General features: G+C 43.8%; 1 protein-coding gene across 2 annotated transcripts; it reads right to left on the bottom strand.

Moving 5' to 3' along the window:
- Nucleotides 1–346: 346 nt before the first annotated feature.
- GLO1 (glyoxalase I) lies at nt 347–26,215 on the bottom strand. Of its 2 annotated transcripts, none has more exons than XM_012935165.2 (6): nt 26,057–26,215; nt 11,827–11,909; nt 7,856–7,996; nt 5,970–6,037; nt 4,546–4,635; nt 347–1,164 (listed from the first exon to the last, which is right to left on the bottom strand). In XM_012935165.2, exons 1-6 carry the CDS (start codon nt 26,138–26,140, stop codon nt 1,076–1,078), a joined length of 555 nt encoding a protein of 184 aa, XP_012790619.1. In that variant the 5' UTR covers nt 26,141–26,215; the 3' UTR covers nt 347–1,075. The 2 variants fall into 2 exon arrangements, with proteins under 2 accessions (XP_012790619.1, XP_054996473.1); XM_055140498.1 differs by lacking the exon at nt 26,057–26,215 and adding an exon at nt 25,406–25,960.
- Between the last annotated feature and the right edge of the window lie 859 nt (nt 26,216–27,074).

Raw genomic sequence — 27,074 nt, 5'->3', positions numbered from 1 at the left:
GTTGTGCAAAGTCAGTCTTTCTTTAAAAAAGAAAACCATCAAATCTTACCATGATAGAGATGGCTGAGCTGACTTGTTAACCTACTTACCACCGACACTTTATTCTATCTAAATGATGCCTGAGTCGTGGAAGACCTTGGAGTAGGGGACTCTTCACTGGTGACAAATCACCACTGACAGAGTAGCCAGGTGTTCCCAGAGCAGCTGAGGGGACACTGTCCAGGGCTGCCGGCCTTGCTTGTTCTCAGGCTGTAGCATTCGGAAGCAGGTGGAGGAGGGCCTGTGAGGTAGTAAATCTGGACGGACCAGCTAAATAATAAAAAATGACGCTATTTTGAGCCGTTAGAACTATTTTTATTGTCTTTATTAAAAGTTATTTTCCATGCATTTTCAGAGGATAGTTGGGAGTGCATCAGGCATGGGACAGACGGCAGTGACTGCAGAGCCAGGAAGTGGCATTCCGCTCCTCCTACCCCAAAACAGAGGTTAGTCCTTGAACTTTTAAAGTACTATTTTAAATAAGAAGAAATTAGTTTCTTTTATCAGCATCCTTGTCAGCATGATTCTAAATTGTTCCCTCGAGTAAGTTCTCTTTTTGTAAAATAAACACATTATGCTATTTGAAGTATACGTAAAGTTTCATTTTGTTCAGTATTCTTTACCTTCCATTGTGAGAAGTTATTTCTGAAACCCCAGAAGGTAACCAGAAGAAAGACATTTTAAATCGTTTTTTTCAAATGATAATTCAAAGGCAGACTTGTAGAGAAATCATATTTAAGGGACAGAAGGAAAATGCAGCCTCTGAAGGGAATTCTAATTATTACCTCCCAAAAGAAGTTACACAATTAGATTCAAGGACTTTAAGACAAAGCAGCACTTTCAAACAAAAAGGAACAGTGAGGTGAGACACAGCTGAAACAGAAAGGGGAAATGGATGCAGAGAATCTGTTTGAGTTGGGACCAACACCATCCCTTGTTCATGTCCCTGTTTTCTGAATCCCGTTGACTTGCTTTGTTTCTCTTTTCACCTCCCACAACGTCCTTGCTGAACTCTTAAAGCAGTTTCCAAAGAGAACTAAACAATATTGACCATTTTGTTAGGATTCAAGATTTCGATCCAGTAGCCATCAGGATCTTGAACAAATGCAAGGCCTTTCATTTTGCCTGTGGAAGGAAATGATTTTCATCATTAAAATGACAGAGATGATTTGAAAAATATTTTAGCAATATTTTTAATTAAAAATAATTTGCATTTTAATTAAAATCATTGTTTTGTTAAAGCTGGGTTTTGTTGTTGTTGCTGATACTGACTGGATTAAGACTGTATCCGGATAGTCAAAATCTGAAGGCAAGGTCAGCCCCTATCCTGCAGGACTCCTCTGGTTTACTAGGGGCTGGACTGAGCAGGGCCACTTTGAAATATCAGCAACTCGCCTGCTTCCCTCACAATTTTATTAAAATGAAGAGTAAATACAAGTAAAATTAAATAATTGTAATCAACTTTTTGAATTAAATTGTTAATGTTAGTATGTGTGTTAAAGTAATTGAGTTAAATTTTAGTTTTGTCTTTAAGAAAATTAAGTTACTTTTGTTTAATGTGTTTAAGTAAACAACAAAAGTTTTGTGGTAACTTTTGTGAAATAGGGTTTCCCAGAACTAAACTCTAAGAAAATTTTAAATTGAAAAAAAAAAGAAGGGCTGTCATGAAAGGTCTTAGAAAAGCTCCTAATTCAATGATACTCACTTTTTCACAATTTCAGGTGTATTTGGTGTGATGAAGTTTCATGGGAGGCATGGTCATTAAAGAAGTGTTTAGCATTTTAACCATTTAACTATAAAATATCATGTGTGCTAACTAATTTTAAGTGAGGTTTACTTGGCTGAGAGGTAAATGAGTGAACCAAAATTTAACATATTTAAGAATATTTGATCTTTAAGATTTGGGGGAGTTTAAAATCTTTAGAATTACTAAACTGCAAAGTAGCTCCATTCCTCACCACTTCTTTTCTGAAGGGAGGCTCCAGCTCAGGAATTTGTCTATTCCCTACTGATAATAGACTGAAGGGGAAAAATTGGACAGTTTTAAAGTTCAAGTGGCTACAACACTCCCCTCTGACTTTGTGTAATTTCTAAACTAAAGAATTGAGTAAGAAATGTGGAAAGTGATTATAACCAGCCTTTTCAGGCTATATTGCTAATTACTTTGCCTAGGACATAAAAGTACATGTTATCAAAACAAATTTATTTTGTTAGTTTTGATATCAGGTCCTAAACCTCATTTTGACCTTAAGGGGAGTAAGTTTTATAAATAAATGTGAAATACTTGCTTGTTTTATGATAATTTATGTGTGTTTTAAACACTTCAACATCTGTTTTCCTAAAAACTAAAGTCTTAAGGATAAGACGTCACTGTCACTGTCATCCCGTTGCTCATCGATTTGTTCGAGCAGGCACCAGTAACGTCTCTCACTGAGAGACTTATTGTTACTGGATAAAACGTATAATCTCATTAATTTACAACATGGAACAAATTTTTGCCTAGTATAGTATGTGATCTTAAGTTAAAAGTACTTAAAAGTTTGGGTCCATTTACAAAGATTGTGCCTATGTTTGAGATTTGGTTTTTGTTAGACTTGAAATGTGGTTTTGTCATTTTGATCTATCAGTGTTGCCTGATCTAAACATGTGATAGAATCTGAGAAAAGGTTAAACCTTAAAACAGGTTTCTAAATGCCTAACTACTTTGCAATTAGAACTGTGTTATCAAATATCTGGTAAATGAGATAAGCAGTTTTGTGTTCAGGCTTTTCTATTACTGCACAACACCAAAACATGGTCCCCTCACAAAACGAGCACCACTAAATAAATTAAAGGAGAAGACAGCATCACTTAGTCCTTAGGAGCAAAACACGGATAAAGTGGGACGTGTCGGCTGTGCTCCCACCACTCAAGTGAGAAATGGGAATAGAGAGGGAGGTATCACCATCTCAGACCGATCGTGCTTTTGAAGTTAGGACATTTTAAGAACTAAAAGTTCCGAATGCCTTATGAATATACTATCAGGAAAATAAAATATGCATTTAGGCTAAAAATGGACTTAAGATCTATTTTGTTGTCTGTGTTTTGTTTTGCTTTTAGTTTTCGTGTCATACCCAGTGATGATTAGGGGTTGCTCCTGGCTCTGCACTCAGGAATTACTCCTGGCAATACTTTGGGGGGTCATCTGGGATGCTGGGGATTGAACCCAGGTTGGCTGCATGAAGGGCAAGTGCCTTAACTGATGTATTATCTCTGACTCCAGACTTAAGATTTAAAATATTTCAGTAGAAGAGTTTTGTCTCAAAGGAAAATTGGTCTTTAATAAAAAGGAGATATATTTGTGACAGAATAGCCTCATGGACTTAATTCAACACGGTCCTGATTTCAAATAAACTTAACTTTAGTTGCATTAGATTACAATTGGATCTGAATTTTGTATTTTTTTTTTTTTGTCACACCTGGCAATGCACAGGGGTTAGTCCTGGCTCTGCACTAAGGAATTACTCTTGGCAGTGCTCAAGGGACCATAGGGGATGCTGGGAATCAAACCCAGATTGGCCACGTGCAAGACAAACGCCCTACACCCTGTACTACTGCTCCAGCCCCATGTACTGCTCTTTAAACCTGTGACCCTTATTAAATGTGTAGATAAACAATGTTTATAATAATTTGTATAAAAGTTTTGTAAATCTTATAAGGCTATAAGAATTGCACTTTTAAGAATTATTGATAATTATAATTTTCACATAAAAATAAAGAAACCACTGAAGAGGAGTAAAAATTTAAGCAATTTGGTTTAAGGTCATACCACTGTTTTAAGTGATTTAAGAAACTTTCTGTCTTTAAGATAATTATCTGAAGCAATGTGGAAGACCATATCATAATGTAAGTAAAATATATGTTTTTCTCTATTATGCCTTTCTCTAGCATGCTTTTTATTTTTATTTTAATGTCTAATTTGAATAGACAAAGGAAAAATATTATGCTTTTGCAATAAATAATGTGGGAATTAATTAATTCCAAAATACTAATGTGCATGCAGGTGGACTCTAACAACAACAACAAAAAGTGAGCATTCATCATATTAACTTAAGCTTTAGTTGCCCTCAGATTGGCCTTAATTCCTGACACCCCAGCCAGGAGTGGCCATTGAGACCCTGAGTAGCACTTGGGAGACTTGGCCCCCTTTACCAAATCATCATACAGGTGTACAAAACATATCTCAGACATAAAACATTCCAGGAGTTTTCTCTTAACAGCCCTTTGAAAATGGTTCTGGTTAATGTACTTAAAATAAAGGGACAAAAATCCAAAGAATGTTGGAAGAGATATGTGGAGAAAAGGCATATAAAATACTTCAATATACAGTATCTTAAAATTGAAAGTCAAAGAAAAAAGAAAAATAAATTACTAATATCCCAGTCTGAGAAATAGTAACAGTGAGGCCAAGTACTAAGGAAACGTCAGGCAATCTGGGCAGGCTGAAGAAACGAGCAGAAGACTCACCATCATCAGGTTTCTTCACAAATTTGACTCCCAGCTCCTCGAATCTTTTACAAGCACCGTGGACATCAGGAACAGCAATTCCAATGTGACCTTAGGGACCATAACCAAAGCAATAGGGAGAGAAAGAAGAGATTACAAGTGGATTCCAAAACTCATTTCAGAATTAGCTCAGAGCCTCATAAAGAACAGAGTCTTAAGTCTAAAGGGATAAGCACAAAATTCATTATTGGTCGGAATGATAGCTATCTAAAATATGCCGGACACAGGCTCCTCTATCTAGTCCACTCTGCTAAGGACTCCTGACAAGTGTTCCCTGCAGTAGGCGGGCCAGCCGCCAGGAGGGGCTGCTGGAATGACTGGGCTAGAGTGACGCAACAGTACAGCAGCTCTGGACGCAACTGAGGTGGCTTTGGTCGATTTCTTTAAATAAAACTGATGTCCGGAGAGACAAAGAATGTTTTTCTGAAAAGTGGGTGGCTAGTCAAACAAGTTGGAAACCAAAACCTCTACCCTACACTAAAAACAGAATAGCTGTTTGCTCATACTAAATACGTTTATTGCTAACACTGTCTAGTATATAATTCAAAACTCTAATATAATTTTGACTGAAATTTTAGCTTAAGCCACAACGTGTATGCCAGCGGAAACTGGTAGTGTTAGTAATCAAAAACGTATTTATTTTTTTATTTTATTTTATTTTTTTCTTTTTTGGTCACATCCAGCATTGCTCAGGGGTTACTCCTGGCTCTACACTCAGGAATTACTCCTGGCGGCGGTGCTTGGGGGACTATATGGGATGCAGGGGATTGAACCCAGGTTGGACACGTGCAAGGCAAACGTCCTACCCACTGAGCTATCACTCTGGCCCCAAAAACACAGTTATTTTTAAAAACTTTACCAGAAAGGTAAGACTTATACTCAACACTTGGGGCCAGAGAGACAGTCCGGCAGGCAGGGCGTTTGCCTTGCATGTGGCCAACCTGGGTTTGATCTCTGTCATCTCATATGATCCCCTAGGCCAAGTAGTGATTCCTGAGAGCAGAGCCAGAGATAACCCTTGAGCATCGCCAGGTGTGGCCCAAACAAACAAAAAAACATAACTGAGATGAAACACTAAAATTATGAGAGAATAAATGTACTGTTCAGACTGAGGCAGTGACAATGGAAGCTCCCGGGCTGGAGAGAGCTCAGGGAATGGGAGGGTGTGCTTATAGGGCCAGGGCCAACCTCGGGAGCCCAGTTCCAAAAGAAAAAATAAACATACTGCTATTAAACAACTCCTCAATAAAACTACTTTTATAAAACAAAAAATAACAGTAACCCTAATAAATTAGTTATACCTAAACTTTAAATGTAATATTAAGTACACATTGCACAACCCCTCCAACCTTATATATGTGACAATCAAAAGTGGGCAAACATACCAAATCCTCGAGGGTCTGAATTGCCATTGTGGTAACTCTGGCTCTCATCATCTTCAGTGCCCCAATTGCTATAAAAAAAAGAGGAAAAACAATTACAAGTGACCTGCTGAACATACATTCTGAAAAGAAAGTTTCAACAACCAACTACCAAAATCTTACCATGCACCTGTATCTGCAATTTAACATACTTAGTCTACATTCTGCTTCTGTATACATGCTGAGCTTACAACTGAGGAAAAGACAAAATGGCAAAGTACAACTTTAACTAGACTAAGGGAAAAATAAAACCATATAACTGAGGAAGAATAACGATAAGGATCAGGACAGTAATTCAAGCAATGGGGCACCTGCCTGCCGTTAGCATGACCCTGAATTGGTTCCTTAGTATGGTACTGTTCTCACCACATCAAGTACCTTTGGGTGTAGTGCTAGGGACCCCCAAGCGCCATTAATTACAGCAGCACTGCATTACCCATCTGAGAACCAGAGTCATCAGCCCAGGTAGCAGGACAAAGTATCAGTGGGATTGTTCCTGCCAATAAATAAAACCCTCTGGGGATGGAACTCAGCAGCAGAGTACCTGCCGTGTATATGCGAGGCCCTCAATTCCATCTCTGACACATGCATCTATATACATGCAGACAAGCTCGATAATAATAAAATTAAATTGCAAAAAAATAAATGATGAGAGTAATAGCTATTATTTGCTGCATGAAATTATTATTTTTTAAATTTGTTTTTGAACCACACCCTGTGATGCTCAGGGGTTACTCTGGGCCATGCACACAGAAATTACTCCTGGGGAGTTCGGAGACCATATGGGATTTGGGGGATTGAACCTGGGTTGGCCACAGGCAAGGCAAATGCCCTCTCCGCTGTTTCTCTCCAGACCCTGTTGTGTCAAATGTTTTACTAAAATTCCAAAAGTGCTCCATGGGCTGGAACTGAAAATCTTCATTTTAAAAAAGAGACTGCCATCTAGAAAGGTGCCACAAGTCATTAAAGAAGCAACCGTCAGAGATAAGATCCATGTCTACATCTGATTCTAGGGCTATTTCAAATCAGTGGACATGCTCCATCACACCACTGGAATTTCCTAAACATTCCTGCATGGTGAAATCATGCAAACCTTAGTTGGGTACCAAAACCATTTCTTAGCTTCAGTTTGGCAAAAGTCTTGCAATTTCTGTCTTTATATTCTCTCTATAAAAGGCAAGCTATTACCAAAAAAAAAAAAAACCCCAAAACAAAACAAAACAAAAAGGCAAGCTGTCTCATTTGTCCTCTATATGCCACAGAATAATACAAAGACCAAAACAAAAAAATCCATGAAGAACATCCAGACATATTACAAATGCAAAGTGATTAGGTAGACCTAGCTTTAATTTAGCTAATAATTATGGAAAAAAAATTTAAATGTAAATTATAGACTGTATATAAAGATGGAAATTTAGATATTTCCAGCTAACTGGGGAGTGACTCAGTGTCCGTGGTGCCTGCTCTGCCAGCATGAGGCGAGGCCGTGAGCGTGGTCTCAGCACCACTGACATGTACCAAGGGAAGTCCTGCTCCCACCGAGGTGTATGTGAACACGACCATGAAAGTGTGTGAGCCTGCAAGCAGCACAACCAAAGATACACAAACATCGTGATCCAGTGTACACCTTGAGCACATGTGACCAACACAGCAACCCCTAAGTGAGCTCTGCAGCCAGATATGCTGTGTGCCCCTCACCTGGAGGGGTGAGCCCAGTGAGCACGAGAGCAAGCACAAACAAAAGCATGGGCGCCAAACGACACCAGCCCTGTGTGTGTGTCTAACCCATCACAACGACAGCAACAGCAAAGGGAATAAACAAGTAACTAAATAGTAAAGCTCATACTTACTGTGTCAGTTCGAGCGTGGCTTTTCTGGAGAATACCCATGCTAATTTTTCATCTTTATCTTTTGGGATGTCATTTTTATCCTCATAAGCCAAGAAGTAGAGTGAAAATTTCATAGTGGGAAAATCTAATTTTTGGAGAAGCCTGAAATTGAAAAATAAACCTTGAATGGGTCAATTAACAACAAGACATATTGATTTATATCAAAATCAACATGACAATACTCAAGTTCTATGACAAAGAAGAACATTAAGCAGTGGCTATGATGGAAGGAAAAATTGGGAAATTAATAGGGAAAATAATCTCACTAAAAAAACAATTCATCTATAAATCCTATTGTATGTGTGCAATAAGTTTTTTTTAAAGGCAAACCCTTACAGTTCATTTTGTCAAATATAATAAAATTCAGCTATAATTATGATACTTGCTCACAAATGGCAAAACGCATACTCAAAAGAAAATTTAGGTACTTTTGTAAAAAACTGAACATTACAGTGCCCCACCTAATAATCCTTTCAGATCTATCACAGTCAGTTTTACAACATAACTTTGAGTTCCCATTACCCTAAAACTCATAGCACTGTAGCACTGTCATCCCGTTGTTCATCAATTTGCTCGAGCGGGCACCAGTAACATCTCCATTGTGAGACTTCTTGTCACTGTTTTGGCATATCGAATACGCCACGGGTAGCTTGCCAGGCTCTGTTGTGGGGGCAAGATACTCTCGGTAGCTTGCCGGGCTCTCCGAGAGGCAAAACTCATAAGAAAAGAAATTGAAGACGGGTGGTAAAAGAGAAAGGGCAATAAATCACAGAAGAGTTAGGTGTGAATATCAGCAATGAAGTGATCAGGAATATCAGATGCTGGGCTGGAGAGATAGTATAGTTGGCAAGGCACTTGCCTTGCATGTGACAGACCTAGGCTCAATCCCAGCACCATATATTGTTCCCTGAGTTCTCCCTCCAGTGATACCTGAGCATAAAGCCAGGAGTAAGCCCTGAGCACTGCCATGTGTGGCTGAACAAACAAACAAACAAATGAAAGTTTATCAAATGCTGCATACAAGGTCAAACTGAGAAGCTCGAAAGATAGTACAGCAGCTAGGGTACTTGCCTTGCACACAGCTGACCCAGGCTGATCCCCAAAATCCCATCCCTAGCACCTTCAGGAGTGATTCCTGAGTGCAGAGTCAGAAGTAAGCCCTGAGCACTGCCCCCCTTTTCCACAACCAACCAACCAGCCAACCAACCAAAAACGGCAACTGAAGGAGAGCTATAAAGTGATTTTAAACACTATTAAGATTACTTTGCAAGGTCTAGGTTAGAATAAGAATGTATTCCATTTTCTTTGGATTAGTGAAGAATAAATGCTCAAAGAGGACCTGAGTCATAATTAATAAGAGGGACCAGCAGGGGGCCAGATAAGACCCAAGGTAAGGTTCTTGCTTTGCATGTAGCCAACCCAGATATGGTCCCTGGAACCCGCTAGGAATGATTCCTGACTACAGAGTCAGGAATAAGCATTAAGCATCACCAGGTGTGGCCCCCAAACCAAACCAAAACAAGCAAAGAACAAAAAACAAAAAAAAAAAAAGAGGGGGGGAAATGGCAGAAGCAATTCTACTCCATATATTTAAATTATGATTATTATGTAATATGTCTGGCATGCTAAGATCCATGGATTGAGTTATCATAAGTTATCATAAATAAGGCTTACTCTAATGTATTTTTTAAAATTAAAAAAAATTTATTGAATCACAGTGAATTACCAAGTTATGAAATTGTCCCTGACTGTGCTTGAGGCATACAATGTTCCAATATCAACCCCCCCACCAGCAATACCCCCAGTTCCCCTCCCCCACTCTGGCCGGCCTCTATGCCAGGCACTTTCCCCTTTCTATTTTATCTTTTAAGGCACTGTGACTGATAATACTGGTTTTGAAAGAAAAATATGGAACACTCCATGAATTTGCACATCCTTCTCTGTTTCGTTCCAATTTTACTATATGTGCTGCTGAAGAGAGCACTCTAACTTATTTTTAACAATAAACATCTCTAAAATTCCAATTGTGAAAATTTCTATCTGCACCCACTGAAGCTAATGGTCAGATCCAGCAAATGCGAATGGCAGCAAGAGACTTGTTTTAAACCTGGGGGAATCTTAATAAATAAGGTCAACATTAGGCCTGAGAAGTAGAGAGTAGTGGGTGCATGCATTGCGTGCAGGAGACCCAAGCTGAAGCCTCCACACTGCGTGGCCTCCTGAGCTGAGAGCTGGGAGTAGCCAGCAAGCACCACTGAATTCATGGAGCCAGAAATAAATACACAAACACTGGAGTCAACCAGACCTGGATTCAAACTCCAGCTCTGCCATGTGCCTACTGTGAAATTTTAGGTAAGAAGGTTCATTGTCCGTAAGCTCTGGCTCTTTCCTTCATCTATGGCATGGGAATATGAAGTCATCTCTAAGACTACCGGAAAGACTGCGCGAAGTAATATGCACACTGCCTGGCAAATGGCAAATGTATAGAACATTTGCTTTTATTCCAGAGATGATAAATTATTGACAATGATTATGTTTGGATAGGGAAGCTACCACTTTTCATTTTTTTTTTACTAAACAGATCAGACCTCCTAGACACAGACATTCCACACAACACGGAATTTTCTCTCAATGCTATTGGAGGTTATCGAGGCAGCAAATGAAACCACTTTACTCTTTATGTATCAAAACCTCATGTACTCGGATAAACATACTTCAAGGATTATAAAATTAGTGCCTATTACCTATTCAGTTAAGAAAACATTCTATAAAAGTGGGGTAAATGACTGCTGGGAATATATCCCAGAAAAGCCAAAAAGTATAGTCGAAGTGACATATGCACATATATGTTCACCGCAGCACTGTTTACAATAGCCAGAATCTGGAAAAAACCCGAGTGCCCTAGAACAGATGACTGGTTGAAGAAACTCTGGTACATCTATACAATGGAATACTATGCAGCTGTTAGAAAAAATGAGGTCATGACGTTTGCATATAAGTGGATCAACATGGAAAGTATCATGCTAAGTGAAATGAGTCAGAAAGAGAGAGACAGACATAGAAAGATTGCACTCATCTGTGGAATATAGAATAATAGACTATAAGACTAACACCCAAGAATAATAGAAATAAGTACCAGGAGATTGTTTCCATGGCTTGGAGGCTAGTCTCTCATTCTGGGTAACTCAGGGAAGGGACCACCAAGTAAAATGTGGTTGGAGGTCATGTGGGGGAAGGGTGATGCGGGCCGAATACAGACTAGAGACTGAACACAATGGCCACACAACACCTTTATTGCAAACCACAACACCTACTCAGAGAGAGAGAACAAAAGGGAATTCCCTGCCATAGTGGCAGGGTGGGGTGGGTGGAGACGGGACTGGGGAGGGTGGGAGGGATGTTGGGTTTACTGGTGGTGGAGAATGGGCACTGGTGAAGGGATGGGTTATCGAATTTTGTATGGGGGAAACATGAGCACAAAGATGTATGGATCTGTAACTGTACCCTCACGATGACTCTCTAATTAAAAATAAACTAATAAAAAAAAAAGTGGGGTAAATGGCAGTTTTAGGTAAACTTACTCATACTACTGAATATACGTACATCATTGTATCTATGTCTATACATCTTTAGACTTATGTATAAATCTTTAATGTTTATATGTGTATATGTTCTATAGTTCTAAAAAACATTCTGTATAGTTACCAAGAGGTATATTTAAAAATTACAAGCACTTGGGCTAGTCCAGCGGGAAAGGCAAGTGCCCTGCACACAGCTGATCTGGGTTCAATTCCCAGGTCCTGACTCCCTGAGCCCCTCCAGGAGTGATCCCTGAGCACAGAGCCAGGAGCAAGCCCTGAGCACTGTCAGGTGTGAGCCAAAGCAAACAACAACAGCAAAAAAATACAAGCACCAATAAATAATTTACTCACGTCATGCCCAGAACTCTGGTATAAAAATCTAGAGACTTCTTAGGGTCCTTAATCCGTAGCATGGTCTGCTGCAGCAGGAAGTCCTACGGGGAAATGGCAGTAAACATCGTTAGCTCTCCCACTGGTTACCAAGATGCAGTTGTGTTCCAACTTGACACAGATCATTTCAAAGATTGCTTTGGGTACTGAAACCAGGAGCTGCCAGCGCTTAGTGAACAACAGTAGAAGACTGGCAGGTGCAATGGTCACTCCCAAACAGCACTACTGCTGCTTCCCGCGGGCTGTGAGACTTGGATCCAGCCTCAAGCAGAAATTAATCCTCTGAATAACTCAGGTATGCAGGTGTTGTGACTGAAATCTCCGGGCTCTCAGGGAGTTGGGGATGGCCTCCTCCCTCGTCTCCCTGCACTTCTGGAAGCCCTAGCTGTCACGCCCATGAACCACCTCTGGCCACGTAAGTTCATTCACTGGCCATGATCCAGAGACTCATAAATACATCTTGAAATAAACCAAGTTGCAGAGATTCTTTCAGACCCCGCACGAGGTTGAGTCACCTGGGACACCTGGAAGAGGGGGGTGGGTGAGCCAGAACCCACCCAAATAGAGCCCCTGCAGCCGAAAACTTCCACATTCCCAGCCGGACTTCACTGCTCAGGTCAAGCTTCATCCAGAAATTATTCTGTTGAAAAACTTGGGTACGCAAATTTTTGTGACTGAAACCTCCAGGCTTTCAGGGAGTTGGGGATGGGCTAGCCACCCCCATCTCCCTGTACTTCCAGAAGCCCTGGCAGTCACACACATGCCCCAAAGCTGCAACCCTGTTAAAAATTTAACTCTTGCTGTATCACTGCATTTAAAATTCTTGGTCTTCCTGAAGCAACATCTCAAACTCTACAACAACAATAAACCAGGAGTAGCACACCAGATTGGATGGGATGTAATGTAGAAGGCAACCAATCTCAATTAACAAAATATAAACATGCAAGGCTTAACCTGTAACAATATCTTAGTAATCTCTTATACAAGGGCTTAATGGCTCCATGATGAGATACAACAATCTTCACTAACTTTCTTCTTAGGAGACATTTTTTGATCATTCTCTTAGCAAATTACTGATAACAAGCAATACAAAATAAATTACGGTGGGCCTGCTATGAAGGCAGGCTTAAGGGGTGCTTGGGAAAAGTGGAGAAATGGTGAAGGGGAGGTTTAACGGTGGTGGTACCGGTGTAGGAATACTGAATGCCTGTGACAAATTATTATGAATATCTTTGTAAACCACGATCTTTATATAAAGTCTAAAGGGGAAAAAAAGTCTCGTATTCATTCCTGAGCTGTGGGGAAGTAGTGGCCAGGGCTGGCTCTTTAGGCCATCCTGAAGGTCCAAGCTGAGTGGCAGTGAAGCATGGACCCAGGGAAGAAGCCATGACTTAAATAACAATGTATCTGATTCTAACAAACAAACAAACAAAAGGAACTTTGTCCTCTCTACCACGGAAACCACCCAAAGCAGTAAATGATTTCTTACAGCCTTCTGCCCAGGGGGATTTTCTGGTCATAAAAGCAGGTCCTTTGTGGGCAGGTGCACAGTGCCGGGAGAGGGCCGGTGAGTTAGCTCACAGAGCTGAGCACATGTCTTGCACGCCAGGAGGCCCGGTGTGATCCATCACCTCGTGTCCCTGCAGCACTGCCAGGAGTGACCTCCAAGCACAGAGCCAGGAACAGCCTTTGTGTATCACCAAGTGTGGCCCAAAAAACAAAAAAAATGAGCCAGGAGGAGCTGGAGAGGTAGTACAGGGGTAAGGTGCTTGCCTTGCACACAGTTGACCTGGGTTCAATCCCCAGCACCCCAAATGGTTGCCCGAGCCTGCCAGGAGTGATCCCTGCGCACACAGACAGGAGAAAGCCCTGAGCACACCTGGAGTAGCCTGAAAACTAAAATCGAAACCAAAGTGTCCAGAGTTTATGCCCTAGGAATAACCTTCAACCAACAGTGCATAAAACCGGCATCCCTGGCCCTCAAAGGTGAGGCCCAGTGTCAGAAGCTCCTCAGCAGGACAGAAGCCCAGGTTCCTACCACCCCCACCATGCCCCCTTAGTCACTCTTCCACACTGTTGTGTCTCCTCCAATCTGTAACGGCCTCCGGCCCCTCCACATTAACTACGTACACAGCTCTAGCTTGCTCGGCGGCAATCAAACACACGTTACAAATAGTGTTCAATAACAGGGCTCAAAGGGCTGTGGCACAAGCCCTGCACGATCAAGGCCCCACGTCTGATCCCTCCCCGCACAACCACTGGGGGATGGCTTCCAAACCTGTCAGGCCTACGCGGCTCAGCCAAGCATGGTCATGCTGCCCCAAGCTCCAAAAGCACTGGGGAGGCTCCCCTCCCCCCAAACACCGCCGTATTTCTTGAATAAATGCGCAAACCAGAGATATCTACAGAAAATGACAGAAATCAGCAGAATTATTCATAGCACCCTAGGCTCCAATAATGAAAAGCATGAAAGAATGCTCTTGAGCACTGTTAAAATGTCCAGCTTGCAAGTGATCTGACTAATGAAAAAGTGTGTATTAGTTGATGGACTTAAGGCTCTTACAATGTTAATAATACTTCTATAACAAGTGTAATTAATGTAATACTACTTGCCTACGGGTCTCATTCGTTGCGTTCACTATGTCCAAGGCACTCCTAGTATTCCCGGTAGGAACTGATGTCCAGGTGCTCAGGAAGCTAGTGTCTCCTGCCAGCGCCCCTGCCTGATCCTGAGTGCTGGCCACACGCTGCTTCCCAGCAGACAGGTCAGACTCAAGGACTTGACAATACAAGCGAGAAAGTGTGGCCTTTCTCAGCAGTCACACAGTCATTGCCCCCCCACAGATCACAACATGTAAAATGTGTTTTATTCATTCTGCATCACTAATTGTAGGTCGTAGGGCTCTTCAACAGTGCTCTTGGGGTAGCACTGTAGCACTGTCCCGTTGTTCATCGATTTGCTCGAGCGGGCACCAGTAACATCTCCATTGTGAGACTTGTTACTGTTTTGGGCATATCGAATATGACTCAGGTAGCTTGGCAGGCTCTGCTGTGTGGGCGAGATACTCTCGGTAGCTTGCCAGGCTCTCCAAGAGCAATGGAGGAATCAAACCCGGGTCGGCCGCGTGCAAGGCAAACGCCCTACCCACTGTGCTATCGCTCCAGCCCACTGAGCCATTTCCATCAGCACTACTGTATCCAGTACCCCAAAAGCTCCTGGACCGGACTGGACCTCTTGGGATACCGGGTACAATAGTGCTGACCGAACTGGCTCAGTGCTCAGACTCCAAGGGGCTCAGTGCTACCAGGGGTCTATCCCAGGGTGCTCCTAGGGGATGGTGGCCCTGCACATGGGGCTAGAGATCCAACTCCCGTGTCCCAGCCCTCTGAGCCATCTCCCAACATCAGGGCTGCCCCGCCGGCAGACCGTATCATGGGCTCTGCCATTTCTGCTACAGCCTGGGCCCAATTCTGCTCAATTTTTAAGTCACTAAAAGAGATTCTTATTTTAAGCATTATGATTCTCATTTAACTCAAACTAACCCAAAATTATTTATCTATAAATAAAATAATCTCAGCACAGATTAAAGCCAGCACCATACCCTGTGGTGATTAGGGGTTGCTCCTGCTCTGCATTCAGAAATTATTCCTGGTGGTGCTCGGGGGATTATATCCCGAATTTACTTTATTTTAATAAGCAGATCATAATGAATAGAAGATTAAAGTAATCTGAATATTCATCCACTGCCTAAGATCACACACACATAATTGGTTGCTCGGTTCTGAAGGCACGTGTATCCAGGGCGTTTGGACAGCTTTTCTCAGTCGTGGAGCCCCGAAGGTCTCGGTTTCAGTAAACAACTGAAAGAGAGAGAAGCATTCCTACCGAACCTGGGTTCTGGAAGCATTCGTGAGTATTACACTACTAGGCAATGGTTTTCTACTGGTTTTAATCACTAAACTTCTGTGACTTAGATGAAGACCCCTCAACCCTCCAAAGTCAGACGAACACATCCACTTCATATTCTCAGCACAGATCAGAGCCAGCCACGGAAACACTATAAATATCAAAGCCCCCCTGCCTGAGCTAACACGCGACTACCCAGCCATCAGTCGCCACACTGGCCGAGGAGGCTGATGCCCATCCACACTCCCCTTGGGATCTTTCAGGCACAACCACAGGCCACCGAGGCTGCTGGGGCAGACCTCAGGTCACTGTCCTCACCTGCAGGAGGAGCAGAGCCAGAGCTGATGCAGTCTTGGCAGAGTCTTCAGGCAAGGCTGAATTCAAAGCACGTTTCTCACTATCAATACTGGATACTGCAGAAGGAATTAAGGTACCAATCCCAGCTGACCTCAAAAGGTGAAAGAGAAATCCTCAGGTTCCCCTCTGTCAGCTGTCAGGAGACGCCCCATTTAGAACCAACTTAAAACACCCCACCTCTGTGCCACTTTAAATTCTACTGCACTATGCAAATTACAAGGCCTCATTCCTTGTGATATCTTCGATGCAGACAACAATCCTTCTGCTTAGAGGAAGCTACAGCATCAAGAATCCCGAAGTTCTCTCTGAGATACTCAAGGAGGCTGCAGGTTTTAAGGGCTTAGCCAAAAGCTAAAGTAAAATATGCGCACACTGTGGGGTGGTGAGGTGTTATCAAATACTGTCTAGAGCTATTGGACACTAAGAGAAAATAGCACCATCCATCATGTTGGTCTGTTAGAGCCATTGTGAGGAGAACCTGCAATAGCCCTAGATGACAACTGTTCTGACGGACTCTTTTTGATGGTCTTCACTGGGAGTCATTTATTCCTCGAATAAACTTCCATTTTTTTTTAAAAAAAAATTTATTAGTGCATCACCGTGAGGTACAGTTACAGACTTATAACCTTTCATGCTTGCATTTCAGTCATACAGTGATTGAGTACCCATCCCTCCACCAGTGCCCATTTTCCACCACCAATGGTCCCAGCATCCCTCCTCCCTCCCCACCCTGCCTCTGTGGCAGGGCATTCCCTTTAATTCTCTCTCTCTCTCCTTTCGGGCATTGTGGTTTGCAGTAGAGGTATTAAGTGGCCATCATGTTCGGTCTATAGTCTACTTTCAGCTGCATCTCCCATCCTGGACGGGCCATCCTAGCACCCTTTACTTGGTGGTCCCTTCTCTATCTGAGCTGCCCTTTCTCCCACATGCAAGGCCCGCTTCTAAGCTGTGGAGTAATCCTCCTGGTACTTAAACTTCCATTTCCCACCACTTTGTAAACCTTGGGCTAAGTGTACTCAATCTTTGACCACTCGAGAAGAGCCTGGGAACACACGTCACAGCACAGCAGGGAACCACTCTGGGGCTGTCCGGGATGAGTAGCCTCCCACCTGCCTGTCCAGTCTTTGCTGGACCCTGGTTTCCAGACACCTTGTCCTATAATCCTTTCAGAAGAAAATAATGAACATCCCTTCACCAGTTAAATGTGCTTATCACCACGACCAGTTTTCAAGACAGTGTCAAGACAGAGGGTCACCCTCTCCAAGGTGAAACTCCTTCTCCAAAGAGGATACTCTATCTGATCACGTTCCCAGCCTCCCTGTCTCAGAAGCCAGAGGAGTTTGCAGTCCCAAGTGTCTGCTGCCAGGCAACGATCCAATCTCAGATTCTGAAACTCACACAGATCTCCCCCATGTGGCCCTTCTTGCTTTCTCATCACTTTCCAAAAATCTCTTCTCCCTGACTTCCTGTACCTGCAAGGACCTTTTATTTCCTCCAGGGTAGCCAGGGTTAACTGCTCCCTCAGGAAGGGTACCTGCTAGACCTCTGCCAGCCAATCAAGCAATTCTCAGTAAGACTGAGGTGTGTGTGGAGGGGGAAGGTAGAAGCACTCTTAAGTTACAGGTGGCTAGAAAGTCTCGATTTGACTTAGTGATTACTGAAAAATAAGGAACAGAAGTTGCATTATAGGCAGAGATCAGAGCATTATGTAATCTAGCAATCTGAAAAACCTAAGTGCTTAATTTCTGTTACTTTGTTAGATCACAATTAGCTAGAAGGCTTCTAAACTGATAAATGGGCCTATAAAAATTGGAAGTCCCAACCTAAGTTTCCTTTTTTTCAATTTTGGTTTTGGAGGCCACACCCAGCAGTGCTCAGGAATTACTCCTAGCTCTGTGCTCAGGATCACTCTTGGTGGGCTTGGGGAACATTATGGGTATTGGGGATCAAACCTGGGACAGCTGTAGGCAAAACAGATAGTACACCCTACATGCTGTACTCTCTCTCCGGGCCCCACAACCTAAGTTTCTCATTGGAAAAATATCAAGGTGATCTTCCTACCACCTGCCACCTGCCACCTTGGGAGAACTTGCACTTGCCCCAGCAAGTGCTCAACACCATTTGTGTTTCTGCCTGTATTCAATTTGTTCTGTTTGAGTTTGTGTTTAATTGTAGTTCTGACTTGCTCTTGTGCTTGTATTTGGAATTTGGTATTTGTTGTGTTGGAAACACGGTTTTGTTCTTTGTTTTCACTCTGGGGATTCAGCATTAATGCACTCTAAAGACCCCTGGTGAAAGACTGGAACACCTTTAGAGAGAGACTACCACATCCATTCGATAAATGTTTATTAGACCATGTCAATGATGCTGTTTGTTTTTATCCTTGACAGCTTCTAGTTCTATTAATACTTGAGAGAGGAGTAGCTGAACTCTCCAAACTATGTCTACTTTTCTTCTCCATTCGATCAGTTTTTGCATATATTTTGCAGTTCTGTTGTTTGGTGCAAACACATTTGGGATTGCTATATCTTCTTAATCAAGGAGTCCCTTTTTTGGTTTGTTTTTGGGGGGCCACACCTGACTATGCTCAAGGATTACTCCTGGCTCTGCACTCAGGGATCACTCCTGGTGGGGTGCAAGAGACTATATGGGGTGCCAAGGATCAAACTGGGGTCTGCTGCATGCAAGCCAAGTGCCCTACATGCTGAATTATCTATCACTCTGGCGCCACAAGAGCCCTTTTACGGTCATATAATGTACTCCTCTGACACTTTCCATGGCTCTTGAGTTCATTTCTTATTAACAGAGCGGCCACTATATTCTTTTGATTATGTTTTGCATAATATAGTCTTTTCTATTTATTTGTCTGTAACTTGCCTCTATTATCCCATTTTAAGTGACTTTCAAGCAGATAGCATATAGGCATGGTTTTAAATTTTTATTTTTTCTTTCCATTTAATTGAGATAACTGAGTACTTTTAAAGTATACAGCACAATAATTTATCTCAAAAAATGTGGCAAAATAATTACAACAAATCTAGTTGCTATTCACTATCCCATATATTGTAATTTGAATCATGCTTCTAAATGCACTCTGCAAAGGTCTCTCAATGTATTTCACCTACAGTAATTATCAAAATATTAGGATTTAAGTTGGTTATCTGTTTGCTTTTGCTTTGTTTTTTCTTCTTTGCCTTCTTCGGGGTCACTAGAGTATTATAAATAATTCTGTTTTTATTTATCAATAGCATTTTTGCATGACTCTTTGTATAGCTTTTTTTTCTTTGGTGGGGGCAATCTGAGCCATGCTGAAAGTTGTTCACAGTACAGCATCTGAGAAACACTTCCAGCAGTGTTTGGGAGATGCAGTGCCAGGGATCAAACTGGCTTGAAAAACCGGCTGCACGCAAAGCAGGCACCCCAGTGCTATGAGCCCCTTTCTGTCGCAAATACGACTTTCTGAGTGACTGTTGCAGATGTTCCATTTTATCAGTGGGGCGAAGTACAGAAACCACACCCCACTCTGTTACGCCCTTCCTCTAGAGCTACACCCAGGCCACACCTGGCGATGCTCTGTGCTCAAAGATCACTCCCGGCAGTGCTCAGGAGACCAGATGGGTTGCTGGGGGTCGAACCTGGTGTACTACCCACTGTACAAGCTCTTGGTCCCCCAATAAATTTCCGAAAGTGTCACATCATTTTCCAGTGAAGTCTTCTTTGGGCTCAATTAACAAAAATGGGTTAAGTTTAGTAAACTATTTCCTTTTCCAGAGGGAGGGTGGGTGAGCTGCACCTGGCAGTGCTCAGGGACTGTATTTGGTGACTGGGGTCAAGCCTGGGTGGGCCACAAGCAAGACAAGTGCCTCACCCATTGCATTATCTCTCCAGCACCTCCCAAACTTTTGTAAACCACAATTGCCGTCACTGAAAGGTCCTTTTCATATCTAAGGAAAACAAGATTAATTCACTATGTGACAGCCAGAGCACATGATGATGTACAATATTGTTCAGTACATTTTCCTTTCTGTCTTCCTATGATAGATGTTTCCTTTCCGAGTCAACCCGGGTAAGAACTGTCAAGTAGTTCTGGGAAAGAATTTAGCCACTTCCTTTCCAGTAATTCATCTGAATTTGTTTCATGTTCGGTTTCCCTTCCCACTTATACTGACCACCACCAACATATTCCAGGATACTTATCCTACAGGTAAGGTAGCAAGGAGGTAAAAGGGAAACTTTTTTTTTTTTAATTTATTTTATTCTTTAATTAGTGAATCACCATGAGGGTACAGATTCACACATGTTAGAACTTGCTTTTCCCTCATACAATGTTCACAAACACATCCCTCCACCAGTGCCCATTCTCCATCACCAATAAACCCAGTATCCCTCCCCCCCCCCCAATCCCATCTCCCCCCACTCCACCCTGCTTCTGTGGCAGGGCATTCCCTTTTGATCTCTCTCTCTCCAATTGGGTGTTGTGGTTTGCAATAGGGTCACTGAGCGGCCATCGTGTTCAGTCTCTAGACTACTATCAGCATGAATCTTCCTTCCCGGGCGGGATCTCCAACCGCATTTTACTTGGTGTTCCCTTCTCTCTCTGAGTTGCCTTTTTCCCCAGCCTGTGAGAACAGCTTCCAGGCCATGGAGCCAACCTAGTGGTACTTATTTCTACTATTCTTGGACATTAGTCTCCTATTCTGTTATTTTATATTCCTCAGATGAGTGCAATCTTTCTATGTCTGTCTCTCTCTTTCTGACTCATTTCACTTAGCATGATACTTTCCATGTTGATCCACTTATATGCAAAGTTCATGACTTCATTTTTTCTAACGGCTGTATAGTATTCCATTGTATAGATGTACCAGAGTTTCTTTAACCAGTCATCTGTTCTCAGGCACTCGGGTTTTTTCCAGATTCTGGCTATTGTAAACAGCGCTACGATGAACATATAAGTGCAGATGTCATTTCGACTACACTTTTTTGCTTCTCTGGGGTATATTCACAGTAGTGGTATTGCTGGGTCAAATGGGAGCTCAATTTCTAATTTTCTGAGAAGCGACCATATTGTTTTCCAGAAGGGCTGAACCAGCTGGCATTCCCAGCAGGAAACTTTTTAGTATAAAAATTACTGTGAGGGGTTGGAGTGATAGTACAGAGGGGAGGGCATTTGCCTTGCACACAGCCAACCCAGGTTTAATCTCTGGCATTCCTTAGGGACACCTGAGTACTCCAGGATTAATTCCTGAGTGCAGACCCGGAGTTACCCCTGAGCATTGCTGGGTGTGACCCAAAAGCCAAAATGTATAAATAACTTGCCTTTTAAAAAAACCCAATTACCTGTGAATTAATAAGCATATTTGCTATTATATCTGCTCTTAGAACAGATAAGAAAGACAGTAAACTCTAAAAGTCTTCCATATCAATGAGGCCTTTTAAACTTCATGCAAAGAGAAAAGAGCAAACAAGTATGAGAGAGAGAATTCTCCAGAGGCTGCATACTCTGGATGTGGCTCTGCCTCTGCTCCCGGCCTTGCAGGCTTACATCAACGCAGCGCAGAGGGATCCCCAAAACACCAGCAGAGTCATCTTCCCATCGCAAAAACCCTACGGTGTCATTTCTGGGTTAAAGATCAGTCCCTCAGTGGTGCTTCACAGTTTTTGACACTTTTTCTGCACTGGGTATCTCAGAGGGTTTTACAAGAAAGTCCCCAACATATTGGGTGGTACATACATTATCCAGCTTCTGTCACTAGTTTTCTAAACTTTGTCTCAAATGTCTTGATTTCATACCCTCATCAATCTTTTTAGAAAAAAGGGGTTGCACCTCCCCATAAATGCATATTTATTAAAGTACAATTATATTAATAATACACATATATTTTAAATTACATTCATCAAATAGAAAGTGCAATTTTCTTAGTGTACCCCAATGATGACTATTTTGTGTACCTTCCCCTCAGTTTCCATGCCTAAAGTTTCAGCCTCAGTGAATTTCCTGCAGGTCCCCTCCTTGGCATTCTGCTGTCATTGTGATCTCATATATACTATGCTTCCCTGTGCCTGAAGGTGTCAATCTTCCATTTGGCCATTGTGTCTCCTTCCTCCTCTCCATTCTTTCTTTACCCAGGTCAACTCCTTTTCCATTTGTTAAAACTCAGCATGTCAGCAACCCTGAATACTTTCTCTAATCCTGTCACCCACCATACCATTGATGGGACAGGACCCCAAGTTACTGTATCAGAAAACACTAATGGAGAGAGTGAAAAGCAGATCAACACTTAGGGAAATAATAATTTGGCCTGGTGAAGAATGTCAAGTAAGATCACCCCAGACCTGATACAGGCTACAGGCTTTGGTCGGTCTTTGAATCAAAGATGCAAATGATGCATAAGCGAGTTCACTTTCTGCTTCTGCAGCTCTCTGTGTTCCGAACCAGGGCCTCATCACTTACCTCACCTTCTACCACAGCTATCTGTGCCCTCATCACCTCCACGTTAGGGTCTCTCCAATTTCTCTACAGAATGTTCTACTCTACAGAATCCTGAATGATTCCTAACACTGTAATCTCTACCACTGCTCCAGTGTTTAGATAACCTGCACTTCAAACAAAAACACATCCCCCTGCCCCCTTCACTGTACCCACTGTACCTTTCTGCATATTGACACCCCCGCTCCCTCGCTGTTTCAGCCCTACCATCTCACAGGACTGCTTCCTGCAGTGGTAGAATTCTATCCCTCTTTCAAGGCTTGCACTTTCCACTGGTGCATTTCCTGATGATCCCCACAACTGACATGCAACCTTGGATTCAGACCTTTTCAATGTTTAGAGAACATATTTTATCCTCATAGCAGTTTGTGCTTTTAAAAACTCAGCCCAAGCACTCTGCTAAGACCACAGATAAAAACAAGGACTTTAACCAAGTTCTTTAGATTACAAATACTCTGTACAGGTGCTGCCAGCAAGAACCTCTATTCCCTGGGGCCAGAGGTAAAGACAACAGAGGTGAGACATCAGTGGGCAGGGCACTCGGAATGCTAATGGCTGAGCTAGGTTCAATTCCATAAGGTCCCCGGAACACTGCCAGGAGTGATTCTCAGTGCAGAGCCAGGGGTAAGCCCTGAACATAGCCTGGTGTGGCCAAAAAAAAAAAAAAAAAGAACAAAATAAACTCAAAAAGCTCTACTTCCTGTGCTCACAGGAAAAACATTTTAGACGCCATATAATTTTAATAGCACATTAACTCCAACTTCATCCTATGTTAGAGCTAGTCAATATATGTTTAATTAAGGTAAATTGTCAGGAGGCACTCCACCTTAAACCACCTTAAAAAAAAAAACAAACCCAAACAAATCCACCATTGTATCACATTAAAATCTGCTGCACTCTGAAAATTACAAGGCCTCCTTCTAGGTCTGAGGAAATGATTCAGTCACTATCTCAGGTGAATATGCCACAGTCAGAGTGTGGGGTGACAAGCATGTTTCTCAAAATCTCATCTAGCAATGCTGGGCTCATCTGAGAGAAGACAGCATCTCTGGACAAGGGTGGTGGTCAGTCAGCGCCACCGCCCAAAGCACAGCAGACAACAAGGACCCTCGCCAGACCCCTCCTCTGCGGGCCCCCTATTTGGGAGTCTCCTCTCTTCTTTTAGCCAACTTCTGCTCTCTGCCAATTGAACAAGAACATGGAAACACATTTGGTCACACAACAGAGACCCACTTCCACATCAGAGGGCCCTCATTTTGTTCATTTCAGAATGGCCCAAACGCAACACGTTCTTTCCGTCCAGCAGGGTGAAATGAATTCATTCTAATTTTTCACTTTGCCTCAGGTCAAGTATCAGAGCCAGAAGCTGCTCAGTGGGGCTGGGTGCGCACAGCATATGCAGCCCCTCTGGGGCAGGTTACTCAAGACCCCTGGACTGGATTCACTGTCAAATGGAAATAGCAACCCGGCCTTTCCCCTAGGGTTGTTGTGAGGATTAAACGAGAGATGTCTTCCCCATTGAGAATGATACTTGTCGTGGGCTTGTGGTAGATGGCTTTGACTATACTGAGGAAAGTTCCTTTGATGCCCATTTTGCCCATAGCTGGAAGCCTGCTTCATGAGCAGAGGGGAGAAGGCAGATGGAACAGAAAAGGGATCACTAAGAAAATGATGGCTGGAGGAATCAGTCGGGATGGGAGATGTGTGCCGAAAGTAGGTAAGGGACCAAACATGATGACCTCTCAGTGTATGCGTTGCAAGCCATAATACTCAAAAGTAGAGAGTATGGGGAATATTGTCTGCCATGGAGGCAGGGGGAGGGTGGGAAAGGGGGGGTATACCGGGGATATTGGTGGTGGGGAATGTGCACTGGTGGATGGATACGTGTTTGATCATTGTGTGATTGTAACTCAAACATGAAAGCTTATAACTATCTCACAGTAATTCAATAAAATAAAAAAAAATAAAACGAGATGTTTTGTTTTTGTCTTTTTTTCTTGGTTTGTAGGTGGTACTCAGGGCTTACTCTGTGCTCAGGAGTCACTCCTGCTGCAGATTGGGGTCCAGACGGGATGCTGTGGGCTGAACCTGGGTGGGCAGCATGTAAGTAAGGCAAGAGCACTGCCTGCTGTACTGTGGCCCCAGCCCCAATGTGAATAATGTTTTAGAAACAGCAACTGCAGCCTCATACACTCAACAGGCATCAGCTATTGTGTTTATTTATGTCCCAACATGGTACTTCAGTGACTTGATCTGAGGGAAAAAATGAATTACTGAAAATAGGAACTGGGTCGAGATATGGCTCCCTAGTTAAGTACAAGTCTTGTACACATGAGACCTGGGCTTCAACCCCCAGCACCACAATTCAAATAAACAAACAGTATCTCCAAATTACCAAGAAAAAACATATTTAATAAAATGATTCAGATCTCCCTGAAAAAAAAAATTTTTTTTAAATAACCCAATAGCACAGCGGGTTTGCCTTACACACTGCTGACCTGGGTTTGATTCCTCGCCCCGCTTGGAGAGCCCCACAAGCTACCGAGAGTATCCCGTCCACACGCTCCCCAAGGGTATTGGATATGCCAAAAACAGCAACAAGTCTTACAATGGAGACCTTACTGGTGCCCGCTAGAGCAAATCGATGAGCAACGGGACGACAGTGATGACAGGGACAGTGACAACCCAATACATGAAAATCTCCAACTATCTGGAAAATGAAGGCATGCAAGTGAGCTGAGTGTGAACGAAAATAAATAAATGCATTCACCTAAATCTTGCAGACTCACCTTTTCCTAATCTAAGAAGCACCAGGCGAGAGAGCTCTAAGGCCTTAGCAACGAGAACTTCTAATTCCGTCCCGAGGGCAAAGGGCAAAGTCATCACGCCTCCTATGCATCACGCAAACGTCCTATCCCCGTGGCACTTGGACAGAAACGTCCCGAGTGGCCCGCCGGCACCGGGCAGGGCAGACACCGGGCGGGAGGGCAGGAGGCCGGCGCGCAGGCGCGGCTGCGCTCGCTGCGCCGCGACCCCGTCATCTCTCCGGGGGTTCGAGCCCCGGGAAGGGAGAAGTCAGGCCAGGCGGCGCAACTTTAAACAAAAACCAGCAAAAGCAGAATAGCGGGCGCGGTTGAACAGCAGCGAACAAACCAGCCAGGGCAGTTGCAGAAGAAGGACCGGGCTGGGAGGAGCCGCGGGGCAGCGACCTTCGACCCTGGGCGGGCCCACGCACCCCCGGACGGCGCCGACCCCCGGCGCAGTGGCCACGGCCCCCGAAGGGTCGCGAGGTCGGGAAGGACCCGCGCGTGGCCGCCCCCGCGAGTCCCCGCAGCCAGCCGGGCCGGGCCGGGCTATGCCCACCGGGTCAGGCAGCCTGGACTGGGCCAGGCGGTGCCCACGCGAGTCCCGGCAGCCGGGCCGGGCCTGGCGGCGCCCACCTTGGTGCTGGGGTCCGGCTCCGAGCAGCATCCGAGGGCCGCCTCGTCGCTGAGGCCGCCGGAGGGGGCCTGCGGCTCCGCCATGGCCTCCCTGCAGGTCGCGGACACGGCTCCGGTGGCCACAGTCCCGGCGCGGGCCGGTCCGGGAGCCGCGGGGCGGGCCGCGGCACTTCCAGCCAATCGCGGCGCGCGGGCCAGGGCGGCTCCTCGCTCATTGGCCCGCGGGTCCGCGCTCGGGCCCCCCAGACTACAACTCCCAGGGTGCCCGGCCGAGGCGGGCGCGCCCGGCCCCGCCGCGGGGGTCCACACGCCGACCGCTGCCTTGCGGGGCGCCGCCCCGGGACCTGTTTCTGTACGTCTGCGACTGTGCACGTCCAGAGACCACCATGCCTCGGGGCTGCAGCTCGGTGTGAAATTGCACTGTGACGGAAAAAGAGTCGCGACTTATTCTTAAAAAGTGATACGGACCCTACGGATTAGGCATCATAGGCCAATTGAAACGAGCGACTTAGTAAAAAGTTACGGTCCATTATTTTGTTGCGCTCAAAGCTTGGAATAATCACTAATCCCTCCCAGCTTTCTTACTGGGTTCTGGTAACAAGCAAGTGAGACTAATTATTTCAATGTTTATGACCCAAGTAAGGGCAGCTCTCAGCGTGTTTTAGGTTAGTTTCGCAAAAAGTGCTTAATTTTAATTGTGTTTATTGGAAGACGTGGTCGTCGTTGCCCTCTTTGATTACCATAGGACAGGAAATAGGGAAAAAAGTATTTTAAGAAAGAACGAGCCCGGGGGCTGGAGAGATAGCACAGTGGGTAGGGCGTTTGCCTTGCACGTGGCTGACCTGGGTTCGATTCCCAGTATCCCATATGGTCCCCTGAGCACCGCCAGGGGTAATTCCTGAGTGCAGAGCCAGGAGTGGCCCCTGTGCATTGCCAGGTGTGACCCCCCCCCCCAAAAAAAAAGCCAAAAAAAAAGAAAGAAAGAACGAGCTGTGCCGGAGAGACAGTACAGGAGACA

The sequence above is a fragment of the Sorex araneus genome, chromosome 5 (assembly GCF_027595985.1).
Source record: "Sorex araneus isolate mSorAra2 chromosome 5, mSorAra2.pri, whole genome shotgun sequence".
Lineage (NCBI taxonomy): Eukaryota > Metazoa > Chordata > Mammalia > Eulipotyphla > Soricidae > Sorex > Sorex araneus.
This window is presented reverse-complemented; position numbering and strand designations above follow the sequence as displayed.